The sequence below is a fragment of the Pelobates fuscus genome, chromosome 1 (genome assembly GCF_036172605.1).
Source record: "Pelobates fuscus isolate aPelFus1 chromosome 1, aPelFus1.pri, whole genome shotgun sequence".
Classification (NCBI taxonomy): domain Eukaryota; kingdom Metazoa; phylum Chordata; class Amphibia; order Anura; family Pelobatidae; genus Pelobates; species Pelobates fuscus.
In genome coordinates, this window is record NC_086317.1 from 169,031,689 (window position 1) to 169,058,722 (window position 27,034).

A 27,034-nucleotide genomic window follows, 5' to 3' on the forward strand; every position below is an offset into this window, starting at 1 on the left:
CGAGATGCAGAGGAATTATTCCTCACATCAATTTGCCTGTCTTTAAAAGTTTAACCCTATAATAGTAACAACAATAAAAATCCCTAAATCTGGAAGGAAAATTCAATATGTACATGCGTTTTTTTTTAGGTTCCCATTGCTAGAAAGAAAATCAACATTTATAGATAGGTACACAAGACTGCATTATGTTTTAGACACTTTGCATTATTTACATTATTTGTATTTATTTAATCTCATAACTTATGAGCCATTGGTATCCTTTTTTTTATATGAATGCACACTCGAACATCCATTGATACTGCACAACAGTCATCATGTGGCATGCGTACATATGTAAAGACATACCTATATGACATGACATCACAAGCTGTAATTAAACAAACATCTGGTTTTCCCTGGGAAGTTATATATAACTTTGCCATTAAAGGGATATTTCCATAACCATATTAATAAGCAATGGGTTATTAGGACGTTTTAGATGTTACTAGAGTTATTACCTCTAAGTGCGGAGGTCAGTCTGCTAGTAGGGGAAGAGGAGGTTTCTGTGAAAGGACAAATGTTATATGTTAAAAGATTAATTATGTGTTAAAAAAGTATCACAGCAATCCCTGTAGGTGCCACGAGGCATTTCCTGAAAATGTACACAACATCCTGATTGCTATAGAAGAGATGGAGTAATTTCAAATGTTTGTGAACTAAGCCAGGCTGGGTAAACATTATGGGAAAGATACTTCACAAACCTCTTCGGGCCCACAGAGACACATAATTGATGTAGAATTTGACCCAAGCAACATTACCACTACAATTATGATGATTCAAGTGTTCCTTTAAAAAAATAATGATGGAATAATTCCATTGTATCAAACCAACCTTCAAAGATCCTATATCAAAATGGAATGTCCCATTAATTTACCAATGACGGGGATGTATAGCTCTGCATTCCATAGTGTCTTTAGGCCCATACTGAGTTAAAATAAATTTAATGTAAAGTAGCCAAAGAAAACAGAGTTAATTAATCAGAGTACTTAAATAAACAAGCATCAATACTATAGTAATATTGCAATGGACCGGTCACGTGAAAATAAACATCACATTGTCAGAGCATAAAATGTTCTGTGTTAATGCTTTTTTCAAAATTAAGCTAAATATTTCTAATAATGCACTTGTATTTTCATTCCTTTTTTTTTTTGTGCTTAAATTATAACTTCCAGTATGCACCTGATTTATTTATTTTTTTTACTTACTTTTATCTGTTGTAAAAAGCATTACGTAAGAGTTAATTTAGATAAATGCTCATGTCAATGATTTTCATACATATATTGATGTCTGTTTACAAAAGTATATATTCACACAGACCCTGTTCATCATTATAAAGTTTATTTTCTAAGTGACAGGATTATTGTCCATATGTGCCCATAAGAATTTCACTCTAAAGAAACATAAGAAATTATTTATTTTATAATTGAATTATTTAGAGACTTCTACTTGATCTCCATCCGTGCTCAATTTGCTTCTAGTCCCTAAAACTGGAATATCATTCTGAAGCCAATATTTATACACATGGCCTTTAAACTGGCTGTATGAGCTAGTGAGTTGCATTCTCATTCGGATTCACACACCTCAAGACCGTAAGTAGCAATGCACAAGGAATGTTCTGTCACTACCAATAAAATAAAGTCTACTTGTACTCACACTTTGAGGAACATATTACCCAGCATGGAACATATTACCCATCATGGGACGAACATGTCACCCAGGATGAGAGGAACATATCACCCAGGATGAGAGGAACATATCACCCAGGATGGAAAGAACATATTACCCAGGATGGAAAGAACATATTACCCAGGATGTGAGGAACATATTACCCAGGATGTGAAGAACATATCACCCAGGATGGGAGGAACATATCACCCAGGATGGGAGGAACATATCACCCATGATGTGAGGAACATATCACCCAGGATGGAAAGAACATATCACCCAGGATGGAAAGAACATATTACCCAGGATGTGAGGAACATATTACCCAGGATGGGAAGAACATATCACCCAGGATGTGAGGAACATATTACCCAGGATGGGAAGAACATATCACCCAGGATGTGAGGAACATATCACCCAGGATGGGAGGAACATATCACCCAGGATGGAAAGAACATATTACCCAGGATGGAAAGAACATATTACCCAGGATGTGAGGAACATATTACCCAGGATGTGAAGAACATATCACCCAGGATGGGAGGAACATATCACCCAGGATGAGAGGAACATATCACCCAGGATGGAAAGAACATATTACCCAGGATGGAAAGAACATATTACCCAGGATGTGAGGAACATATTACCCAGGATGTGAAGAACATATCACCCAGGATGGGAGGAACATATCACCCAGGATGGGAGGAACATATCACCCATGATGTGAGGAACATATCACCCAGGATGGAAAGAACATATTACCCAGGATGTGAGGAACATATTACCCAGGATGGGAAGAACATATCACCCAGGATGTGAGGAACATATTACCCAGGATGGGAAGAACATATCACCCAGGATGTGAGGAACATATCACCCAGGATGGGAGGAACACATTACCCAGGATGGGAGGAACACATTACCCAGGATGGGAGGAACACATTACCCAGGATGGAAAGACCATATTATCCAGGATGTGAGGAACATATTACCCAGGATGGGAAGAACATATCACCCAGGATGTGAGGAACATATTACCCAGGATGGGAAGAACATATCACTCAGGATGTGAGGAACATATTACCCAGGATGGGAAGAACATATCACCCAGGATGTGAGGAACATATCACCCAGGATGGGAGGAACACATTACCCAGGATGGGAGGAACATATTACCCAGGATGGGAGGAACACATTACCCAGGATGGGAGGAACACATTACCCAGGATGGAAAGACCATATTATCCAGCATGGGAGAAGCATATTACCCAGGATGGTGAGGTAGGCTTTTGCAAAATCCTGGTCCAGTTCAGTTTTAGCCACACACGTGTAAGCACCTTGGTCCTTTTCTGCAACACCAAATATAGTGAGAGCATCTTCCTCCTTCTTCATTCTGCAAACAGAAAGGATGACACATCTAATAAGGATTGGAAAGATCCATCCATACGAAAAAACAAACATATACTCCATGTAAAGATTCATATGTGAGATCAGTAAGGCTTTCACCTCTCCAGAAAACATTTAAAGGGACACTATAGTCACCAGAACAACTACAGCTTATTGAATTTGTTGTGGTGAGTAGAATCATTACCTGCAGGATTTTTGTCTGTAAACACTGTCTTTTCAGAGAAAATGCAGTGTTTACATTACAGCCTTGTGATAACTTCACTGGCCACTCTTTAGATAGCTGTTAGAGATCCTTCCTGTGTCATGGCTGCCTAAAATGCATCCAAACATTCCGTATCTACTCCCTCTGCATGCAGACACTGAACTTTCCTCATAGAGATTTATTGATTCAATTCAACTTTATGAGGAGATGCTGATTGGCCAGGGCTGTGTTTGAATTGTGCTGGCTCTGCCCCTGATCTACCTCCTTGTCAGTCTCAGCCAATCCTATGGAGAAGCACTGTGACTGGATCAGGCCACCAATTTTGATGATGTCAGCAGACACCTTGCTATTCTGAGGCAAACAGCATGCAGAGCTTCAGCTTCAGGTTTGAATACTACAGGGTCAGGAATATATGTTTGGGTTCCTGACCCTATAGTGTTCCTTTAAACCAGTGCGATGATCTGGCCAACCAAACTGACCCAGGCTCTTTTGGCCCCTGCAAATCAATACAGATTTAGAGGCCACGTTAGGGGTTAAGTCGCCCGTGAAACGTCCAGTATCCAGTGGCCGATCACTTCCGCTGCTCAACATTTTGAAAAAAGAAGCCTTGGACAGGGGCAATGCTCAATGGCTGAGAGAGTCAGCTGACGCTCTAAGCCAATCAGTCGCTCACCCCTCCCAAAACAGCTTCAGAAACATACATATCTTTCTTACACTGTTTTGTGAAAGGGGAGCTACCGATTGGCTTCAATTGTCAACGAATGCTCTCAGCCAATTAGCGGCAGACTATGCTCCATGTCAAGATTCTGAGCAACAGAACAACAGGTGGCAGAGTGATCGGGTGCAAGATACCGGACTATGGGGTTGAACTGTTTAATACAATTTTTGTTAAATAATATTAATGTATCTGAAAGGTGCACATGTATTATTCCACCAGCCTTTAACATGTTCTTATGCCACCAACCTTTAAGTCACACATGCCTACAGATTTGAGCTCATTAATTCTAGACTCTATTCCACATGTGTGCGCTGGTCATACTTGTATACCATTCTTCCAATTGTTTTATTGTGATATTACACTATATACTTTCCCCCTTTTGTCTTTTTGGTTTTACATGTATGTGGACACCTCTAAGTTTTAGAATGGGCGAGTGAATATCTATACATAGTTTAATTTAAACGCTCCACTTATATACTGGTGTTTGTTCCTATCACTTTGTATCAATCACCTGTTGCATATATTGTTTGTATGGTGTACAGGAAAACCCACATTCGTGCTGCAGCTGCTCTAGATTAACACTGGTACATTAAGCACCTTTATTTCACAGAAAATGTTTGGATTGTCTTCCTGAGATTTGAAAATCAACGACAGAAAGCATTAGCTGTTTTTAAAGTGCTATAGGATGGCTCAAAGAAATGACGGATGGCAGAGATACTTTAAAGGGTTAAAAAAGATATGATCAGTGGAAAATAATTATTCTGGGATCATGATAAAATGGGATCCCCATGGGTTACTGTGTGAGGTGTACAGATTTTACAGCTGATCAGTATAGACAAGCTGATTACAGGGTAAACTCACCTGCTTCCTATGTAAAGCTGAGCCTCATCTTTCATCCATGTTACAGTGAGTCTCAGTGAGGGATCACTCCGCACTCGGCAGTCCAGGCGGACAGTGGAGCCTCTTTTAGCTATCTGATCTTCCGGTCCCTTCACAATACGAGTAGGTTCTAAAAACGTACATGTAGTTATTGATAAGGTTGATGAATTTGATGTTATTTGTCCAAGAAAAACAATGTTTTTTTTGTGAAACTGTCCTTATATTTCCCAGGTATAAGTGGGAATATAAACATGTTTGTGCATTTATATTCTCACTTTGACACTTCTCAAAGAAAACTTTCAGCTTTTTTCAACTTTTGTCAACAAAACAAAACAAGATTTTAAAAGAAGGAACCATGTTGTTTATTTACGAAGCAATGACTTGTGCTGAAGTGAAAACTGATTTTTTTCAAATTGTATCTGCTGAGTAAAAAACTTAGGGAAAATGTGTGAAAATGACCCAGAGCTAATTAAAGAGAAAATGAAATAGAAAGCAGGAATAATGTATAATAATGTATAATATTATTATACAATACATTTTTTTTTTTAGAGTTTAAGCTTTTAGCTAACATAGGACAGCCTAGGAAATTTCAGCAAGGATGTTACTGCACAAAAAAAAAAAAACCCTGCTCAGGAACACTCCAAGCACCATAACCACTACGGTGCCATTTCAGAACGTAACAATTTCTTATTTGGAGTCTCCCAGATGCAGCTCAACACCTCCACTACTGCTAGCAGAGAGCTAGAAGCTCCTAAGCAGGAGCCACTGTTAGTTTTCCTGAACTAAACCCTGCAGCACAGAACTAGCTTATTGGCTGAGAGCATCAGCTGATCACTCTTGGCCTATGAGGTAAGTCCTGCACTGCTAGGCTTAGCTCAGCTCAGACTTCTAGTTCTCTTGTTGGAAGTAGTGAAGACATGGTGCCAGGAAGCAGTGATTTAATGCTCAATCTAATTCTAATGTAAGACTGAGCTTACTTACCTGTATAGTGCATAATATACTGTAGACAGAATAAATTATCATGTTTTGACAGCCAAGAAGCCCCTTTCCCCCAAAAATGTCTACATGTCAATATGACAGCAACAAAGCCTCCATTCCTACATATCCCATTTACTTAATGGGTACCCAAAAGAGCAGTACAGTTTTCATTTTAATGTGACAAAAATTGATTGTAAAAAAAAAAAAAGAAATAAATATTATGGCTGGAATTTGCAGCATTTAAGTGGTTTAAATCTCAGCTCAGTTTACCGCTTTACCTTTAACTTCTAACCGCACAGTATTGTCAGCCTTGCCCAGGATATTGGTAGCCACGCATGTGTATTTGCCTTGATCCTCCTTCCGTACCGTGTTAATTTCAAGTGTCCCATTCTCATGAACACGGTAATTCCCCCCATCCAGATTGCTGCCCTGACCATTCTTAAACCTGTTCACACAAGAGAAGGTAAGACAATACAATATCAGCTTATTTTACCCATTGCATAGCACCAACCGCAGCCACCTATAAAGTACTGTCAATGTAATCAAAACTACACTGCATTTACCATATTGATAGATACAAGACTTTACAAAGAAATTCTTATTGAAACAAATCAGCCAACACCATTTTTATTAAACACATTCCAAGGAAAAGAGATTGCTTTCCACAGTGACGTGCTTTCCATAAAGTGTGAATATCATGAAATTAAAGACAAATATTTGTTATACAGACCCACTGCAGAGATATTTGTGCAGTCACCTGGCAGTTTGAGTCCAAACTTACCAGCGTAGCGTGGGTATTGGAGAACCAAAGAACGGACAATCCAGCTGCGTCCTGTTGTATTCAATTACTCTTATCAGCTGATTCCGTGGGCCCAGTGTCCGAGACGGGACATCTAAAGCAGTAAATCGATAAATGAATTACTGTTCAACCAGTTCAATCAACATCTGAGAAATTCCTATACATTCTGCTAGGGCAATACAAATAAGTGAATAAACTTGGTTTAATCTTTTAGTAAGCTCTGAAAAGCAATGTGTATAAGAATTGTTGGGCATTCAAAGTTAATTTCAAGTATAAGGCCAAAGTAGATGAAATGGAAGCATAGCTGACTTGGAGAATTCTTCCAGCTCAGTTATTTTGGCCTTAAATTTAAAATTCTCTTTGAATTATCACTGAATTCCTGACATTTCTCACTTTAGTAAATAACCTTAAAAGTTATTTATTCTGGAAACTGTGAACTGCAGAGAACTGACATGGGCCAAAATAAGGGAGTCTGAAAATGAATTAAACCAAATCAATTTACCAATCAATAATGAAAGGATTCAGAGAATAAACACAAAAGGAATTAACTAACAGCTCAAGACAAAACTAAACATTACATGAGCAAAAGAAAAATAATACACAGAGGAAGGAATGGAAAAATAATTCAATGACAGAAAAGTACTATTCTGAAGATAAATTAAAAATCACCACAAAGGAAGCAGGAGTGTGCGTGAAAGAAAGAATCTAGCCAGAAGAGGCAAATAATGCAGGTTACAAAGAATGGTCATAGTTTAGGTTAGTTCTCCACCTTTTTGGACAGGGCTTCAAAACTATGCACCTGGCATTATCGTAGTGACCCATTGTTGAATTTTAAAGTGACCTCAGAACTCATTCTTCTACTGTAAACCTTAACAACATCCCACTCAGATGACCTCACAAATAAGTAGCACTGGGCAAGACATCCAAGGGTAAATATCGGCGTACTTCAAAATCCTCATAGATTGTAAGCTTGTTTGAGCAGAGCCTTCTTTACCTCTAAATACCTTCTTTCATTGTTAGGGGGAGTAATACTGCAATAGCCAATTTATTGTGTGTCGTATCCTAAACTGATATGGGGATCCAATATTTGGTCTTGGTTTACTGATCATACCCAGAATGCTGATAAAGGCATTAGCCAGGACGTATCCATGATCGTTGGAAGCGTTGCACTGGAACACGGCACTGTTGCCACTTTGTACCTCTCTGAAGATGATGGTGTCTCCAGCAACTTCAAAATTGGGGTTAGGAACTGCATGCAAGAAAACAACCAGTGGAATTGTTAATATCAATTTACATATGTCGTATTGGGTTCACAATGAGGTTAAGGTTTAACTGACACATGGAGTGGTTATCGTATAATCGGGAATTACTTATTAAAGGAACACAATAGCCTTTGGAATACAAACCTGTATTCATAACGCTATAGTGTCCTGCTATGTAGATATCTCCCCTTCCCCCAGATTAACTTGCCTTTCTTCCCTCGTCAGTTTCTGTATTTCTACACTGCCTCCCTAACCATCAAAATTGCCGATCTCAAGCAATCAAATGGTTTCACATAGGGAAGCATTGGGAGGCTAATGCACATGTGCGTCAAGCAAGTGCTCACTATGAGCAGCATATGATTGAAACCGGAGTCTGACTCACAGGAGAAGCGTTTTTATCTTTATGATATGCTCAACCCCTTTCTTTTTTGGGAGGGAAAGGGGGAGGTAGGGAACCAAACTCAATTTGGAACCAATATTTCCAAATCATTTTCTAACTATATACACAAATGGGTAATTTTTGAAGCAAGATGCTTGCTATGTTTAACCCTTTCTCTTAAAAACCTTTGTATACCATTGTACATAGTTAATTTTGCTTGCCAACAAAATAGAAAATAACAGACGAAAATGTATACAGGAAAAGCAACGTATATAAAATGTATAATGTAACTTTTACCGCTGCCACTCTGTAAAACTATACAAGTAACTGTGATATCAAATGCATAACTGTAAAAGCTTATACGGTCAATTTCAAAATCGTCTGCTCAAAAATAAAGAATTAAAAAAAAAAAAAAAACCTTTGTATACCTGGGACTGATTTTTTGCTACTCTATCTGTTCCTGTGCATGTCTTGGAAAGCTACAGAATTTGAATAATTTTGCAGATATCTTTGAAGAACATTCTATAGAAAACACAGCCTAATTCTTGTGCCAATAATATATCCATATATCCTATAATTGTATAAAAAAAATGTGTTTTTTCTTAACCAGAACTTGTTGATGAGGGGGATATTTGTAACCTTCAATGTCCAAGTTTTAGTGGAAAATATACTGAAGATGTACTTCGAAACAACATAACATAAACATAAACAAAATGCTTTTATTCTTGACATACAATTCTGTATTGTACTGTAAAATCTACTTTACGTGCAGGTTGTTCTTAAAAGTAATGCACATTTAGGTTTATTCCACAAATGCAGAACCCAATTCATGTGTAGTTGTTAAGGTGATAAAAATATATTTTTGAAAATACTTTAGTAGTTCTGTAAGGAACTAAACAGATATTATTTCTTAAGAAAAACTAGCATTCTCTTTTCTGTTTTCAGGTAGTCAGAATATACCTGTGATTTATTAATCAAATAATCATGCATATAAATAATCGTACGTATAAATCTTATATTAAGATAGGACATTTTCTGTTCCATATAGATCCTATCGGTTGCAAAATCCTGGCCTATTTTTTCATACAATTAATGTTATAGGTTTCGTATATGAAATAAAAAAATACCATAATTCCCGATTGTGATGTTGTTATAATTTGCTTGTGAAAATATTTTATAATGTGTATTTTTGAATACAATGTACATTCCCCTAAAAGCTATGTCACAGGTTAATTATTTAGGTAGAAATCATACTCCTTTTGAAGCAAAGACACCATATATGCTTCTCATTCCTCAAAAGAATGAGGAAATTCCTATAATTTATATTAGCTTCAAAACTGCTTCATGCAATTAGGGTTGTGATTTTATTAGTACCTTGGACAGCTCCAAAAAAAAAACGACTTTCAAAACATCAACTTTCTTTATTTTAACCACTAGAGGGCATTCAAAGATTGCAGTATTCCTACCAGCAAATTTTGGAGGGTGGTAGACCTTCCTTCAGATTGTACGCAGCAGGACCAACTCTAAATAATAGCAAATCAATACAGTGGAGGGGTTTCTTTGATTAATGCTTTTACGTATTTATATCACTTTCACTGGAAACATAAATTTTAGTTGTTTGTTCCCAAAATAGTTTTTGGTTTATAGATATTACTATAACTGTATGTGAAAACATGTGCTTAAAATTCACACTGTGGCTGCACTGACATGACTTCAAGTTGCAACTTAACTTTTTCAGGATCATAGTTTGAGCTTTAAAAATATATGTATTCAAAACCACTTGCCTCTGTCTTTCTTTTGGTAAACTTACCTACAATGGGTTCCCCATCCATCAACCACTGGATAGTAGGTTTGGGACTGCCATTAGCACGACACACCAGACGTCCATTCTCACCCGGTGCCAGAATTAAATTTTTTGGTTCATCCAGCCAGTAAGGAGCCGCTGCAGAGGCAAGTAAACATAGAAAATATCAAGTTTGATAAATAATGTTAGCCAATAACAATCTTATAAATAAGGAGTGTATTCTATCAAGAAGAGAAAAGAAAATACAATCGAAAACCTGCAGCTCATTGCTTAAGTAAGCATTCTACCAGACAGCTACTAGAGGCACTACGGGGTGTTTACCGAACTCTGGGTCTCTTAATTTACGCTGGACGTACTCACGCTCTGCATGAGGACATCCAGTGTCAGTGTCAGTGAAATCCCCACAGCAAAGTATGTGCTCGTCATGCATGCCCTTTAGGTCCCCTCTTTTGGATGACAGAGGAGGAGGCAGAGCGCCAACCCAGTGCTGAAGAACATTGAATCGGGTGAGTAATGAAAGGGTTTTTAACTCTTTATGTGCTGCAAGAGGGGTGCCGCGAGGGAGCGGGAACAAAGGACACTATAGTGTTAGAAATACAATTTTGTAGTCCTAATACTATAGAATCCCTTTACATATCCCTGGATTGTTTTTCTTCTTGCACGCATTTTTTTTGTGTGTGCATTCTTTTTATTTTGTTATCATATAGTTGCATTATGCTCTAATGTTCTTTTTGTTTTTTTATATTTTGCATGCCAACTTATTTGGCTGAAGAAAAGAACTTCACAGCACCTTCAACTCAGCATATTAGCGGTAAGGATAATGTTATTTTAATAACCTTTTTGGGTCTCTCATCCCTTTATACTTGTTAGAGGGAGAGTATAGGCAGGGGAGATATTTGTTCGCAGGGAGATACTTTTTAATAACACTGAGATTTTTTGGAAAAACAAAATTTGTATATGATGTGATGTAAAAAAATTAAAACCAGTTGGTAACTGTACCCTTCACTCGGACAGAGATGGTATGTCGGATACTGCCCATCCTGTTTGATGCTTGGCAGAAGTACTCTCCGGAGTCCTCTTCGGATACCTTCACAATTCGAAGTGTTTTATTGAAATTCTCAAACTTCAGCTTCCGAGTGGGAAGTTCTCCTCCTTTCTTATACCACATGATGTCTGGTGTCGGGCTGTGTAGACCAAAACAAAATGTTTTTTTAAGGATAGTGGTACCTGATGACATTTGAAGTGCAAACACAAAATATTCACTCCCATTCCTACATTCCATCCTATTCCTACTTATCAGGACTCACAAATGTCACACACAATGAGATCTCTTTTCTGCTAATCAATAATTTGCTGCTATTTCTTGAGAAGTTCCTTACTTATTACTGTTCATTACTATTAAATATATTATACGTACACTCCAGAGGCGATACACTCCAGAAGAAGGTCCTCATCACGTAAGACCAACTTACTGCTGGAGGTACCTGTGGGCAGTAAGAAGGTTGGGGTTCGCTCAGGCACCCCTCGGGCTGGGAATAAAATAAAAACACAATCAGGATTGTTATATACATACATATGTGAGAGAAAGATGCTTGAACAACGAATAACTTGTGTATATATCAGCCGGCAGTTTCAGAGAAGTCTGCTAACTCTATTTGGTGGCAAAGAGAAAGCATCTAAAACATCGAAGAAGGTTGTTAAATATTAGCTGTGAATAAAATATTTGTCTTTTTCGATAGAGCATATTTGTTTTCATAATGTGGAAGATTCCATGTGCTGAGATGATTTAGTATATGTCACTGTGTATTTTGTTAAATCATCTGGTGTGAGGAACATTTCCTGTATTGCAGCTATTTCTGGAATGATGAAATAGCTACCATTGGTAGTTAATGACTAGAACGTATTGGGGTCACTTGGATCATCTTTCCCAATGCATGTAGGGACTAAAACTCTTGTTGTTAAACTGGCTATTGAATGACTACTACAGTATTTTAATAATTGCTACATTCTGTATCCTTTCTTTTATATTCTTCTATTTGAAAAAAAATATATATAAAAAATGACAACCTCTTGTTCTTATATATAGATTGCTGAATATTGCAACATGCTCTTTTGCATAAAAGTATGTTATAATTACCCTTCAGACTGTATTAATTCCACGTTCTGTTATAAATTCAGCATTAAAAAGTATAAACTCAATTTTAAAAAATATTTTTTTTTGCATTGTATCAGAAAAAAACAAATGAGGGCTAAAAATCTTTTAAATATACTTATTTACAATGTGTGATTACAGTGCTCCATACACCAGGGCCTCTCGAGGCAAGAGGAAAGAGGTCCGGGAGACCACAGCTCATTTCATTTTGCTCCATCTCTCCATACCTCAGGTGTGGGCAATGAAGAGACAGATGTAAGATAGCTTCTTTATTTAGTTGGTGTTTTAGGAACAGCTGCACTGATTTTCTGTATTTATATCTATTTGTACACAGATAGTGGGCTCTTTCAATATACAGTGCAATAGGAGTATAGTCACGCAGAAAAACCTGATTTAAAGAACTGGCTTGTTCCAAAGTCTATGCTGTGTAAATGCTCGTGTAGTAAGTAAGCTGTCTTTTAAGGCTACCTGAGTTGAATTGACTCTGCAGTGTGATTTGGAAATTGCTTTCCAAGATAGGTATTATGACTGACAGATGTTGACAGTCAGACCGATCAATAGGCCGCTATGCAGCAAAATCTGTAAGTACCCCAACGTGATCAGTTTGAAACAAATCAAGTATTGCCTGTTCATCAAGAAACATATCAATTAGGAGTTTAAAGAAGAATTGTATTGATCATCAAATATGGAGCACATATTCAATACTTTAGTTTCATTACATAAAATTAAAAAAGGTACCAAAAATTAATATTGCCCAATTCTGTTTAAAACAACCAATGTAAATTGACTAAAAAGGACATTACTTTATACTTATGGATTACAAATAAGTATAGCTATAGTAAATCTTTCTTAATTTTCATTTGTCATGGCATCATATAATTCTATTTAATATAGTTTTGGTTTTTTTCCGAATATATTTCAGAATATTTTTCTTGCTGCAAATTTTGATACAATTAAAGGGAAAGTTTGATTAACAACCATGTATAAGTAGATACATATAAACGTAAATAAAAAAATGCATTCCCCTATAACTTATAGACTAATTTTCTTTTAAAGTGGCAATGTACATTCAGTACAATTTGGTACTTACAAAAATATTTTCTAAAAGAACAATTTGGAACGGAAGTATGATTTTCAAAAATATCCTACTTAAATAGAATCAAATGAAAAATCATATCCCAAAATTCTTTCCACGTCCCCTTCGTACTTTATAAATCTTCTGTTTGTGTTATTATTTGATATGTTAATCCCAAGTGTTTAATGCCTGACGTTTAACACCTGTTGTACTATACTAGTTTTGGATGAATCATGTACGTGTCCATGGGAGTAATCAACTGGCTGTAACACCCGATGTCTACCCCTACCCCCCATTTTCATTTCTGTAACATCCTCCAAGTCTTGCAAATGAAAGAAAACAATAAAAATTGTCAAATTGGAAAATAAAATAAAAAATCTTCTGTTTGGTGTTTTTGATATAATACAGATTTGATTTAAAAATGATTGTTGTTAAAAAAAGTTTCGCTTTAAATAGAGTGCATTAAAATGACAGTGCTTCAAAAACAAAACAGCAATGAAACGGCTTCCGTAATTATTTGTCAAAACGAAAACATTTCTTTTTACGTGTCAGCTGAGACTGCTGTTCAATTCCCAGGGAACCTGTGAATCTATGGCTTGTAGGTTCCTTTGTTAATCAGAGTCCAATCTTCATCGTAAAGGTTCATGCTTTTAAAAAAACAAAACATGACCGTTGCAAACTCCTCCCAGGGGACGCTATAAAGATATCTGGAACCCAGTATTAGTTCATTACTTTCCAATTAGTAGGAACAAATCAGTAGGGTTTATTTCTCAGTTTGTCTAATATGTACAAAATTTCTGTAAGAAGCTTCCTGTTTACATTGAGTTTGATACTGCTTTTAATGCAAGAATGAATGAAGGTTCTTGGTGTGAGAAATGGGATTCCCACCTAAACAATACTCTGCAAGCATACTGAAAAATACCGATACCTAACAATTAATTGTTTTATATGTTCTGCTGAGTTATGAAAAGGCTGCTTACCATATCTGATTAATTAGAATTATTTACAGTATACTGTCTTCTGGAAAATCACAGATAATTTTATATGCAATCCAAAACATAGAAGATATGTTAACACCTTAGAATTATAGCTGAGTTTCTCTTACTTCAAATGGAACATTTGCTGCATCAAATCAAACTGTATCTGTTGCAAATAGAAATCAAATTAAAATGGTGCAAAAGCTAGGAGTCAGGTGTGCGAAGCCAGCCTATGTTACAATGCCACGAAAAGCAACAGCCAAATATTGGTTAAGTGACAAATAGATTTAGGGAGAAAAAGGCTCTGTCTAAAATCCAGAGAGTAATGATCATCAAGAAGATCCAAGAATGTAACAGCAGACAGTTTTATAAATGCTTTCCTCAAACTACATTTAGTAGTTAGTCCATGCCTTTTTAATAAATGTGTGTGTATTTAGAATATCAGATTTATATATATGTATTAATCTTACATTCTTCGTTGTTTTTTCTTTTAATTATTTAAAATGTTCTTATATTAAAGAATTAAAGAGCCCTTATATTTGTACTGGAATTTCAAAGTCTTACATTGCAGTAGATAACGTCTAAGGTGAAAACGAAGAATATGATTTTAAATTATGATAGTAATGATCACTCAAATAGCCAACTAAACCCTTCAGGACCAATTATAGGTCAAGCTTTATTTTTCATAACACAAAATAAAAGACCTGGTATGAGATGGAAAAACACACATCTTTATACGCAGACAATAAACAGGTAGGATTTTGAAGATACAGTCTTAGAACTGAGAACAGAATATTGTGTGATATAGGTATAAATATAGATATATTCTACCGGGAAATAAAGTGTATGTATAACCAGGTTACGAATAACACGATAAGGTATATATTCGTGGTTTTGTAATTCTATAGCTGGTTGAAGCATGAGAAACACATAGTACAATGTTTATTAGGACCTACTTGCAATCCATGAAATTCAGAAAAACAGAGGCAGCAGTCCTGAAGGGATTACGGTAACTAATATGATCTAGCTTTTTCTATCTTCATTTTTTTTTTTTTATATCTGCATGTTCCATTACTGGTTGTACAATGGCTTTATATTTTGTTTTTGAATTATTTTTTTTCTTATGTGTTGACCGTCTCTGATATATGGAAAATGCTAGTTTGTCTTTTCCAAAGATTCCAAAAATGAAGTATATTATGTTTGGAATTGTGTATAAAAAATTGGTCCATATAGTAATGTAGTAATCTAATGTAACATATGGTTTTGCTTCCAGATGGGCCTCTGTGAACATGTTTGATATCTGCACTTTGCTAGATAGATCCTACAATTCATCTACAGATCTAAAAGCATACTATTCTAATCTAGAAAGGTTTTAGGATATGGAGCAAACTATAATAGCTGAAGTATTTGACCCCAGATAATGTTATAATAATAGTGAGTGAGTTAGCTAGAAGGTGAGTTAGAATAGGAGGGTCTAGTGACTTTAAGAACTCACCAAGATACATAATAGTGAGGTTCGTATAGAAGTAAATGGCGGAGTCATTACGGGAATTCTCTGTAATAAACAAGACAAAGTGAGAGCCCCAGACGATCAAAAAAAGAAGATTATAAGAAAAAGATAGACACATAGAAAGAAAAGTGAGATAGTGATGGAATGAGAGGGAGGATTAAATAGTAAATAATAGAATACTGGTCGTTTAAACGTAAATGGAAGAAAAAACATAAACGTCACTATAGAGGCTGGTTAACTGAAGAGTCTATCCACTTCAAGTGCAGTTTGTTACCGAAATCCTAAAAAGGGGACTTTGGTAACAATAAGGTTCGAAATTGAGGTAATTTCTAAGACCTGTAAATAAAATCCATATATAAACTTTTGAGTTAAAAAAAATTAGCTATGATAAGATGAAAATAAAACAAATTTTAAAAAAAAGTGAGTTTGGGGATTTTACCAGCTCTAATTTTCTGGAGTAAAAATTAGCAAGTTGTTTTTAATCTAAAACTCACTGTATAGTTAATAAAACCCTGAGTGGATAGACCTAAAATCAAACAAGAATGTATGACAATAGCAGACGAAAAAGAAGGATTCAAAATTATGTGGCATAATGCAAATGAAAAACAAGGTAAAGCTGCTTCTGATGGACACAGTAAAGATAATAAAAATACAGATATAAGCTGTGAACATGTACTGGTTAGACTGGAAAACTGGGAAGTAGAATGAGTATGAGACGGATCAACGGAAGTAGAGCAATGTGGCTAATGAGACAGAAAGAAAAAGCAGTAAACAAGAGACAGAAACAGAGTACAAAAGCCTCAAGCAGAACGAAAGCAACAAAGATTGCAAAATCACATACAAGCAACAAAATTCGTAAAGAATGCCCCTGAGTTTAACGTAATAAAGCAGGCAGATAGCAAAGCTGGAAGATATTCAGTCCTCCTTTGCATGTACTATGTTATGATACCTGCCATACCCCGCAAGCAAACAGTTAATAAAAAATGGGAGCAGAAGACAGCAAGTGTACAGCATTTTACCCTTCCTGTTTGGTGGTGTCTACAACACTGGATCTCTGCAGCCTTGAAGGAGTTAACAGGAGAAGGAAATAAGAGAAAACTTGAGGCAGCTCTTTAAATATTACAAGCTGCAATCAGGTGAATTACCTTCTGGCTTCCTGTAGAGGGCGACCCGGGATAAAGTACTATACAGAAGGATACGTGTCACACTTGGGTAGTACGATCAGTTATGGACTGCACATTTACTTTATTGGTGTTTCATTCTGCTATTATTCACTTTTTTTTTTTTTTTAAAGTCTGCAACATTGTGAAAGAACTTATGACCAGCCTTTGAAAAAAGACTCTATACCATAATAAGACATATATTATTTTAAATAATTTGATCTGTAAACCAAGATAGCATCTTTTTAATATTTCCTGTCAATTACATTAGCCTAGAAGTAATGCCCCGTTTCTTATATACACAGTACCCATAAAAAGAGTGATGCTAAGATGTTACCTACACTAAGCTCACGTAATACAGAGGAACCTCGGAACTCGAATGATCCTTTTCACAAACAATTCGGTATTCGAACTAAAATGTTGAGTAAAAAATGTCATCACCGGGACCCCTACAGCCAGCTCTCTCATGGAGTTAAGATGTGGCTGAAAAGTAAATTTGGAAGTTTCTCTCGCCCAGCTGTTGCAGGATGAGTGTGTTCTACTGACCTGCAGAGAGGTACCTACCTTGCTCCATCCCTAGCAGCCTCTACCTATAGCAGTAGCACTCTACCTACCTACACCAACCAGGGCACCTCCCTACCTACCTACACACCAATAGCAGACTTCCAGTACGCAGGGCACCCAACTAGAATCCAGTGGAAGCAAGGATACCCATACACCCACCAGCAGCTCCCAGGACAGCCCAGTACCCAGGTGCAGCAGCCCCCCTTCCCCACCTGTGCTCCCTGCTGGCAGCCGGTCCTGGAAGAGATGGGCAGACCATCCTCAGTGGAGGCAGAATACACCTTCACTTGGTAAATGCTAGATCGCCCTCACTGGGAACTTATCACCAAGAGGCAACATGTGGCCCCGGACCAGCTTGCTGGGTTTCTTCGTGTACTTACTGCTTCTGCAGGAGAGCCTGAGCAGGAGGATCCCTGTAGACACAGATCAGTGCACCTTCCCCGAAGCGGTAAGTACTGGAGCCAGACAAGCACGTGTGCAATGTGTGTACTATGTCAACTATGTGTATATGTGTGTGTGTGTGTAATGTCAGCTACGTGTGTGCAGTGTGTGTACGAACAGTGGTCCCATTTACAATGTAAAATGCTGTAATTTTGGGGGGTCTGAATTTATTAAATTTACATGCATTCCTATGGGAAACGAATTGGAACTCGAAAAGCCTTCTGGAACGGATTAAGTTCGAGTTCTGAGGTTCCACTGTATATCAAAACAGAGCTGCAATGATACTGAAGCCAGGTTAGTGCAGAAAACAAAATACAAAACTAAAAGATATGAAAACACTCAGCACCTAAACTGAAAGATGTACTCAAAATATATGCAAAGTTTGAATTTTGGAATCATTTGCAGGATTCACCGGCAAACAAAAACAGGGTTAAAACACGGAGTGAGGGACATTAGGATTACATTTATTTGAGACCCCATGCAGTGTAACCTGTCCATACTATACCCCGATGATGTGCTCAGGGGTTGGGGAGGTAGTATGAAGAAATCAGAGAACTATAATTCATACAGGGAAATTCACTAAAGCAAAAATTGCTGGTGAATTTCAAATTCAAGGCCGTAATAGCCAAACTGGAAACAGAGTAGACTTGGAGAATGTTTCCAGTTCAGCTATTTTGGTCTACTTTTTGATATTCACTTATTGTCTAATATGAAGGTGCAACCTCTCTTTCCTGATTTGCCAAGTATTTAATGAAGTGAATGCTTATTGGAAGCAACATAGTGAGGTATTATATTCCCACATTGGACACTGGGTAATTAAGGTATTACCTGGCAGGCAGGACTCCTGAGACTAGGGGACACTTGCGACTAAACAAGCCAGCTGCTTCTGCACCCCCTAATTATGTTTTATGTTTCCCCTGTGTGCGGAATACAGCTTTATCCTACACCTGTCCTTGGATGATACATTAGGCTTCCTGACAGTGTATAACTGTGTTTTGGTGTGCTATATTTTGCTGATGGATTGTAATTTTGTTTTAAACAGTAATGTGTAGATTCTGGCTCTATGAGATTGCAGCAGTGTTTTATATTTTCCATAAGCTTTAGGCAGTATTTTAATATAAATCCATTTATTGCTGTCATGTCTTCTTGCAAGGTCAACACACTTATCAAAGTCATGACGACTGATTGATGACTAATTGATGAAAATGTGGAAAATGCAATAACAGTTAGCAGGAATACAGAAGAAAATACCTGAATTACAGGCTATTTACAAACATATTTCTCAGTTATTTACTAAACTGGGCAATGCTGAGAATCGCAAATGTCAGACTGTAATATTTACAATACTATTGAATTTTCCGCAGTTTTCAATTCAGTAAATTACCCCATGAGTGTCCAACTTGAGCTAAATGAAATGTTAAATTTGGCTGAGTAGCACAGTCACATCGTATTTAAACGACATCGGCCCCATATAACTCCACCTCTGAAGTCAGGTGTTTCACATTCGAGCTGCTCTGATGAATTAATTTACATAGTGAATTTCACCTGAGCATTTACTAAGTGAATTTTAGTTGTACTTTTTTATCTTAATCTGGGGAACTTATGGTTTAGGAACTTATTGCTCAAATTACCGGTAACACAGATTTCTTAATATTGAAGTTTCTGTTTAAACATGTCCCTATACTAGAGACATATACAATGATGAAGAATAATTGGGTTACTCAGAATGATAAATAAATATTACGAAGAGTAGAAGAGCAAATTGATCGTAAATATACAAAATAAACAACAAGAACACTGGGACATTGTAATTCAGTACTACATTGTGTGACCCCAACCCAACCTTTCAAGAAGGCTTGTACTAGCATTCAAAAAAATGAGACCCATTTAACGCTCATCTGTCCCATTATTGTACATACAATGTAGGAATGCTTACTTGTCAGCACTTTGAGATTATAGGCATTCTTCTGTTGAATTGTGTGTGTGAAGTGGGAACGTGCATTGCAGCTGTAGTCTGTCAACGCGTCCTGGCGCAGAACATTGGAAAAATATAAATCTCCATTTAGACCCTGAGATACCCTCTTATCCTGGGCTATTGGCTCCATGGCTGCAGAAAAGAGACAGAAGATACAGTACCCTGTGTCAGATTACAGCCCAGAAATCTTTGACATCTACAGATTTCTATCTATGTGTGTCATCTGCTAGGAAACTGCAAGAAAAAAAACTACCGTAAGTAAATCTAGAAACAGATAGTTTATCTATCCAAAAACAGATTTCTATTACACATAAATAGAGCAAAACATGCCTTTGTAACAGTATTGTAACAGGATGTACTAATTGTATTCTATGAAACCTCCTGTATTAAAGAATCGATACTCATAATCAAGGACTATTCTATCCTATTCTGTTTTTTGTCCATTGTTATATGGACAGTATTTTCATGATGCCATTAGTAAAGACCCTGCTTTGCCAATAAAAGGCATACATATTGATTTTCCTAACTTTCGGGAGATGTGCTTGATCTATTTCTTATAGGGCGTCTGATTTATCATACCCTGTGTGCCATGATAGTGGAAATTTAAAGGGATTTGGCCATTTTACCTAATGGAGGCCGAAACATACTGAATGGAGGGGTCCACCCCAGGTGACAGAGGACTGGGGGTTGTACTGCTGCTTTCTGGTCAGCAGGCATTAAGTGAGTTGTTGTGATTTTTTTCATTTATTTTCTTAGCTTTCTTGCACCCTGTACCGATGCTGGAGCTGGGATGTGACAATGATCCCAGCAGCAAACCACTAGACACCAGGGATGAGGTTTCACTCCAGCTCTCCTGGCTCCTTATAGGGCAGGAAAGAGAAACTGGATGGACCTCACCGAACTGCAAACCCCCTCCCAAAGAAAAAGAAGATATAAAATTAAAATTAAGTGTGTGACAGCTGGAGGCCATGTTTAGGTACATTAGTGTTTACTCTTTCAAAGGAATAAAGTCAAGTTTTAGGTGGTAGATGGAATTATAGCTTTGTACAGAGCATATTAATGTTCAAGTGAGCTAGAACACGGGTAACACTTACAGCTGCTCATCCAGAATATGACTGGTGGGGGAAGTCCATGCGGAGGGTTGCACTGCAGGATAAGAGAACCCCCCTCATTTACCACCACAGGGTCCAGTTTTTCTTTGGGCCACAAAGGGGATTCTGTAAATTGAATATAAAAACAAGCAAAGTGTTTAGGGGGAAAAAAAAAATGCAATCCACAAGATATTTGACAGGGCAGTTCACTTAATACAGCAAAAACATTAAATTGTCTGGTAAACATTCCTATAGGAAACTGGTACATTATAAGGGAAAAGTTCAATTTATGCCAAGGTGTGGTGGCTATGCAGAACCTAGATATTAAGAAAAATAAAACTGCTTTAGCTATACATGTAAAAATAGTAATTTTTATTGAGCCACAAGAAAATACAAGGCAAGTTTTGTACCTAAACGTATCTATCCAGCTGAAGTGGTAGAGGTTAACACAGTAAAGGAGTTTAAGCATGCGTGGGATAGTCATAAGGCTATCCTAACTATAAGATAAGGCCAGGGACTAATGAAAGTATTTAGAAAACTGGGCAGACTAGATGGGCCGAATGGTTCTTATCTGCCGTCACATTCTATGTTTCTATGTTTCTCTCTTTTGGACCAGAGAAAGAAATACAGATCGAAATGTAGGAGTTTTATGATGTGTGGAAGATATAGAAAATGAGATGTTAACATAATCCCAACTGTCCCAGATTTGAAAGGACAGTCCTGTTTTCCGCCCACACCTGGCTGTCTTGGTTTTCACACTTTGCAAACATAATTCAGAGCTTTTCTGTCAATGCAAAAGTGCTTCAGCACTAATCTGTACACAGGTAAACCCAGAAAGGATTGGCAAGCCTGGCACAGACGTGCTAGACGTTCTGCAACCCATGGGTCCATGCCACTTTGTGTTACTCTCAGCCCCACAACTCACTAGAAACTTGTAAGAGGATCTTGTTAGAGAGGGCAACTCCATGCTCATTTCGAGCAAAACACTGATACTCCCCCTCATAGTCCTCAGGACGCCCTCCTCCATGAATGTCTATAACGAGGGTGCCAGCATGTCTGCGGAAAGAAACTTTGGGGTCCTTAGCCACATTGTAAAATTTTCCATTCCGTGTCCATGAAAACCTGTAACAAAGAGTAATGATATAGGTGACGGAATAATCACGAATGTCATCATGAAATAAGAAAAAGAGCTGTTCACAACGGAGTAATTTATAATTACATACAAAGCTTTTGCCTAGAAACGTGTCTGTTTAAAGCTACATACTAAGGCCTGGTGGACCAAAATTGTATATGTCCTGATCTTGCGACAATAACAAATTACTTGAGCCACATTCCCACATTCCTTTAGTAAGCCCGGTCCTGATTTTAAAGTTGCAAAGTAACAGGAACTGGCAGGGCCAAAAGTGGCCACTAATTGCTTATTCTAATTTAATCAAGAATGCGTACCCTTTGTCTGTACATGTCCTTCTCCCATACTAGAAACATTACAAGTACATATATCTACCATTAGACGTGTTTACTACCCACAACAGAGACAACACACGTTGTTTATTTGCTGTATTAACATTTCATTTGAACCCTGACAACCCCATCCAAGAGGCTCCTTAATACTCACGTTGGGTATGGATTCCCCTTTGCCTCACATTCAATGATAATGTTGTCACGAGGGTCCACAATATAATTCTTCACAGACTGATTAGTGATGGTGGGAGGTTGAGGTACTGCAGGGAACAAAAGAAGGCTCAGATGAGATGTAACCAAATATGCATGCAGCTTGTCAGAGCCCCCAAATACGGATTTGGTTTTTGTAAATTAACTGTGTCATCCTTCATGGGTGTATAAGTCCCAATAATAGTAACTAATATTTGAACTTTAATCCCCTAAACACCATCCACACACACACACACATCATCTTCTATTTCACTAGAAGCTCACATTTTATCACTTTGCCAAATATTTTTTGTGTGGGCGCATTTTTATTTTTATATGACAATATATATACTTCCTGACTTCAAATATATAATATCAGAATCCTTTATTCACAGATAGCTTTGGGCCCACTGTCCCTTTTTATCTTCTTTATAATCTCTTTTTATCCATAACGTATTGGCAGTTTTCATAACATTTAATTTTCTCCTACTTCATTTTTTTTCTTTTATATCAACCTGTGATGTTCATTCTCATTGTATGATTAAACTGTCCGTCTACATTTATATCTTATCGTCTTTCCTGGGTTAACAAGCTTTCTTTTTAGTTCTTGTTATTTTTTTGTTTGTTTGTTTTGATGGACAAATGCATTGTATTATCTGACTTTATCAAAACATAAATTACATTAAAAGAAATTAATCTTTATTTCAGAAATACTCTCAAGCACTCTAATCAAATAGTGCTATGGAGAGTATAAAATTAAAATCTCCAGATTGCTACATGGACTGTCAGTAAAGCTTCTTGTAGTTGTTATGGTACATTCCCTCCCATTTTTATCAAACCATTTTTGCTGTATTGACAAAGACCACTAATACATCCAAAATCTGAGCCCTCTGATGTTGTCAATATTTCACCTTATCCAGTAGGTCAGGGAAGACATTGTGAATTAAACATACTGACATTGTAACTCACACTAGGTATTTTTGAAGCTCTTTATATAGCTAACAAAACAGGTCGAATTTCCATATTTGTGGGACAGGACAATGGGATAAAAAAAAAAAAGATACAGTGGCAGGCGGGAGAGAATTAAGATGCAAAAGGGAATGATATAGAGGGGAAAAAAAATCAAAAATACAAAAAAAGGAAGCATCATTCAAGGAATCCCTGCCATCAGCTTTCAAAAGGAAGCAAGACGTTTAAGACACGTTTAGAAATATAATCTAGTGTTCTATCTGTAGATTTTTGCCGTACCCCCCCCCCCCACCCCCCTGCCATTCCTTCTTTTACTGCCTTGCATTCTAATAAACCCCAATCAACATCTCCCCACACGTACTGCTTGCTCTCTATAAACTTTATACTAGAGACTGTCTGCAATCCACAGTGAAACTTACGGTCTTTCTGAATGTTTGCTGTTAGTTTCCATGGAAGCCATTTGGAAAGTTGGAGAAGAGAAAAGGTTAGTAAAACACTTAATACAATTCCGGCTAATATATGAACAAGCATGCACAGGCAGCCTAATTCAATGGATATCACTGTGATCCAGATAGGTCGACATAAACACGGACAAAGCCTGCGGCTTATTAGGATGACATTTGCAAGTTTACTGTATGGCCTACTGGGTGATTTATATAACAGACAGGTTTATGATCTATTCAGCTGATTAAAGCACTGTGAATAATATTAACACATTTACAAGACAAGGTAGTTTGTGTTTGGTCACTGTGTTTTCATGGCTGGTGCTGACATTATTGGACACTTTTAGAGACTGCATTATGAATGACATTCTCCCAAGCTCAGGCTGGCCTGCCAGGATACCACTGTACCATAAAACAATAGCAAAGGCTACTTGAACTTCTTGCTTTCGCATACAGGTCTTTTCTAGTTCTTCCCCAGTCTTACGGATTTCTCCATGCTACCCTATCAGACTGTTCACATTTAAAAATAACCTAAATGATTTAGTGTATAAAAATAAAAACAGAGCGTGTGAACAATGAGAATGGGCACATGTTATCATACGTGTGCCATTACAGAGAGAATGTATTGCATATCCTACCAACAATGGGCAAGTCAATATCAGAAATGCCAGCACTCTATGGGAACGTGATTTAGGGGAAGTTCTTGAGGGTATAGAATGGCAGGAAATATGGGAGGCGAGTAACACCACCTCGGTGTGCGTGACACTACAGGAGCAATCCTTTAAAACACTGCTCCGTTGGTACACCACCCCCGTAACGCTATACAGGATGCACAGAACCAACACAGACACGGCATAGCACGTCCACGCCGTCCTTCCCACTTACCTGCTCGCCGGCGATCACGATGTGGGGACCTACCTGACATCCCAGGGAGTCCCCCCTTGCGAGGACCTCATGATCCCATGGACTGAATAGCCGTCCATAGCAGTGCCAACAGGAGGAGTGCCTGGAATGACAGGCAGTCCCCCGGCTGCATGAAATAAAGTAAAATAAAGTTAAAGCACGGTTTAAATTAAATAATATATACTTAGATCATCCGTGATTTGTCATAAGTGCGATGATTATGGCTTACAGCTCATGAAAACCCCAAATGCACAATCTCAGTAAATTAGAATATTACATGTAATCAATAAAACAAGGAGTGTACATAGAACACTCCATGCATATGGACTCAGTACTTGGTTTGGGCCCCTTTTGCAGCGTAGTGGCATGGAAGCTATCAGCCTGTGGCACTGCTGAGGTGTTATGGAAAACCAGGATGCTTCAATAGTGGCCTTCAGCTCTTCTGCATTGTTCGGTCTCATGTCTCTCATCTTTCTCTTGGCAATGCCCCATAGATTCTCTATGGGGTTCAGGTCAGGCGAGTTTGCTGGCCAATAAGCACAGTAATCCCACGGTCACTGAACCAGGCTTTCCTGCTGGAAAATAAAGTCAGCATCCCCATAAATCTCGTCTGCGGAAGGAAGCATGAAGTGCTCCAAAATCTCCTGGTAGACAGCTGCGTTAACCCTGGACTTAAAGAGACACTATACTCACCAGTGCAACTACATGTATTCCTCCTGACCCTATAGTGTTTACACGACCATCTAGCCCCAATGGGCCCCTCATGCCTCCATAAATATAGTAAAAATCTTACTGTATTCAAGCCAGAAGCTGTAAATCTGCATGCTGTTAGACTCAGGAAAAACAAGCAGTCTTCTGACATGTGATAGCCTGATCCAATCCTGACATGTGATAGCCTGATCCAGGCATATTATGCCTCCATCAACTCAGAAGTCTTTCTGGTTCACTCTGAGTGACTGCAACTGGAGGTGTTCCTAGCTTTAAATGTAAACACTGTATTTTCTCAGAAAATACAGTGTTTACATAAGAAAGGCTGCAGGGAGCTATAGTTCTCACCTGAACAACCTCATTAAGCTGAAGTTGTTCAGGTGATTATAGTGTCCCTTTAATGAAGCACAGTGGACCAACACCAGCAGATGACATGGCTCTCCAAATCAACACAGACTGTGGAAACTTCACACTGGACTTCAAGCATCTTGCCGTGTGTGCCTCTCCAGACTCTGGGTCCTTGGTTTCCAAATGAGATGAAAAGGTTGCTCTCATCAGAAAAGAGGACTTTGGACCACTGAGCCACAGACCAGGTCTGTTTTTCTTCAGTCCAGGTAAGACGCTTCTGACGTTGTTTGTTGTTCAGGAGCGGCTTGACAAGATGAAAACGACATCTGAAGCCCATGTGCAGGATCCGTCTGTGTGTGGTGGCTCTTGATGCACCGACTCCAGCCTCAGTCCACTCCTTGTGAATGGCCTTTTCCTGACAATCCTTTACAGGCTGCGGTCATCCCTGCTGCTTGTGCATCTTATTCTTCCACACTTTTCCCTTCCACATAACTTTCTATTAATGTGCTTTGATACAGCACTTTGGGAACATCCAACTTCCTTCGCAATTACCTTTTGAGGCTTTCCCTCCTTATGGAGGGTGTCAATGATGGTTTTCTGCACAACTGTCAGGTCAGCAGTCTTCCCCATGATTGTGATTCCTACTGAACCAGACTGAGAGACCATTTAAAGGCTCAGAAACCCTTTGCAGATGTTATGGCTTACTTAGCTGATTAGAGTGGGACACTGTGAGCCTAGAATATTGCACCTTTTCACAATATTCTAATTTACTGAGATTGTGGATTTGGGGTTTTCATGAGCTGTAAGCCATAATCATCGCACTTATGACAAACATGGCTTGAACTATCTTGCTTTGCACGTAATGCGTCTATCTCATATATTAGTTTCCCCTTTTACGTTGCATTACTGAAATAAATAAACTTTTGCACGATATTC

At 37.9% G+C, this 27,034-nt stretch overlaps 1 protein-coding gene across 9 annotated transcripts in view; it reads right to left on the reverse strand.

Moving 5' to 3' along the window:
- Positions 1-27,034, reverse strand: part of NFASC (neurofascin) — a 139,016-nt gene that overhangs the window by 39,095 nt on the left and 72,887 nt on the right. For 5 of the 9 annotated variants that reach the window (XM_063452217.1, XM_063452188.1, XM_063452198.1 and 2 more), the window contains exons 3-16: positions 22,693-22,798; positions 22,003-22,199; positions 21,081-21,203; positions 19,948-20,118; positions 15,832-15,891; positions 11,550-11,661; positions 11,132-11,316; positions 10,139-10,270; positions 7,799-7,936; positions 6,670-6,781; positions 6,167-6,333; positions 4,893-5,040; positions 2,973-3,097; positions 498-542 (exon numbers count right to left, since the gene is read on the reverse strand). In XM_063452217.1, the coding sequence (XP_063308287.1) occupies positions 498-542; positions 2,973-3,097; positions 4,893-5,040; positions 6,167-6,333; positions 6,670-6,781; positions 7,799-7,936; positions 10,139-10,270; positions 11,132-11,316; positions 11,550-11,661; positions 15,832-15,891; positions 19,948-20,118; positions 21,081-21,203; positions 22,003-22,199; positions 22,693-22,798 (1,821 nt within the window). The remainder of the gene's footprint in view (positions 1-497; positions 543-2,972; positions 3,098-4,892; positions 5,041-6,166; positions 6,334-6,669; positions 6,782-7,798; positions 7,937-10,138; positions 10,271-11,131; positions 11,317-11,549; positions 11,662-15,831; positions 15,892-19,947; positions 20,119-21,080; positions 21,204-22,002; positions 22,200-22,692; positions 22,799-27,034) is intronic. The other 4 variants (XM_063452252.1, XM_063452242.1, XM_063452225.1 and 1 more) reach the window with 2 other exon arrangements.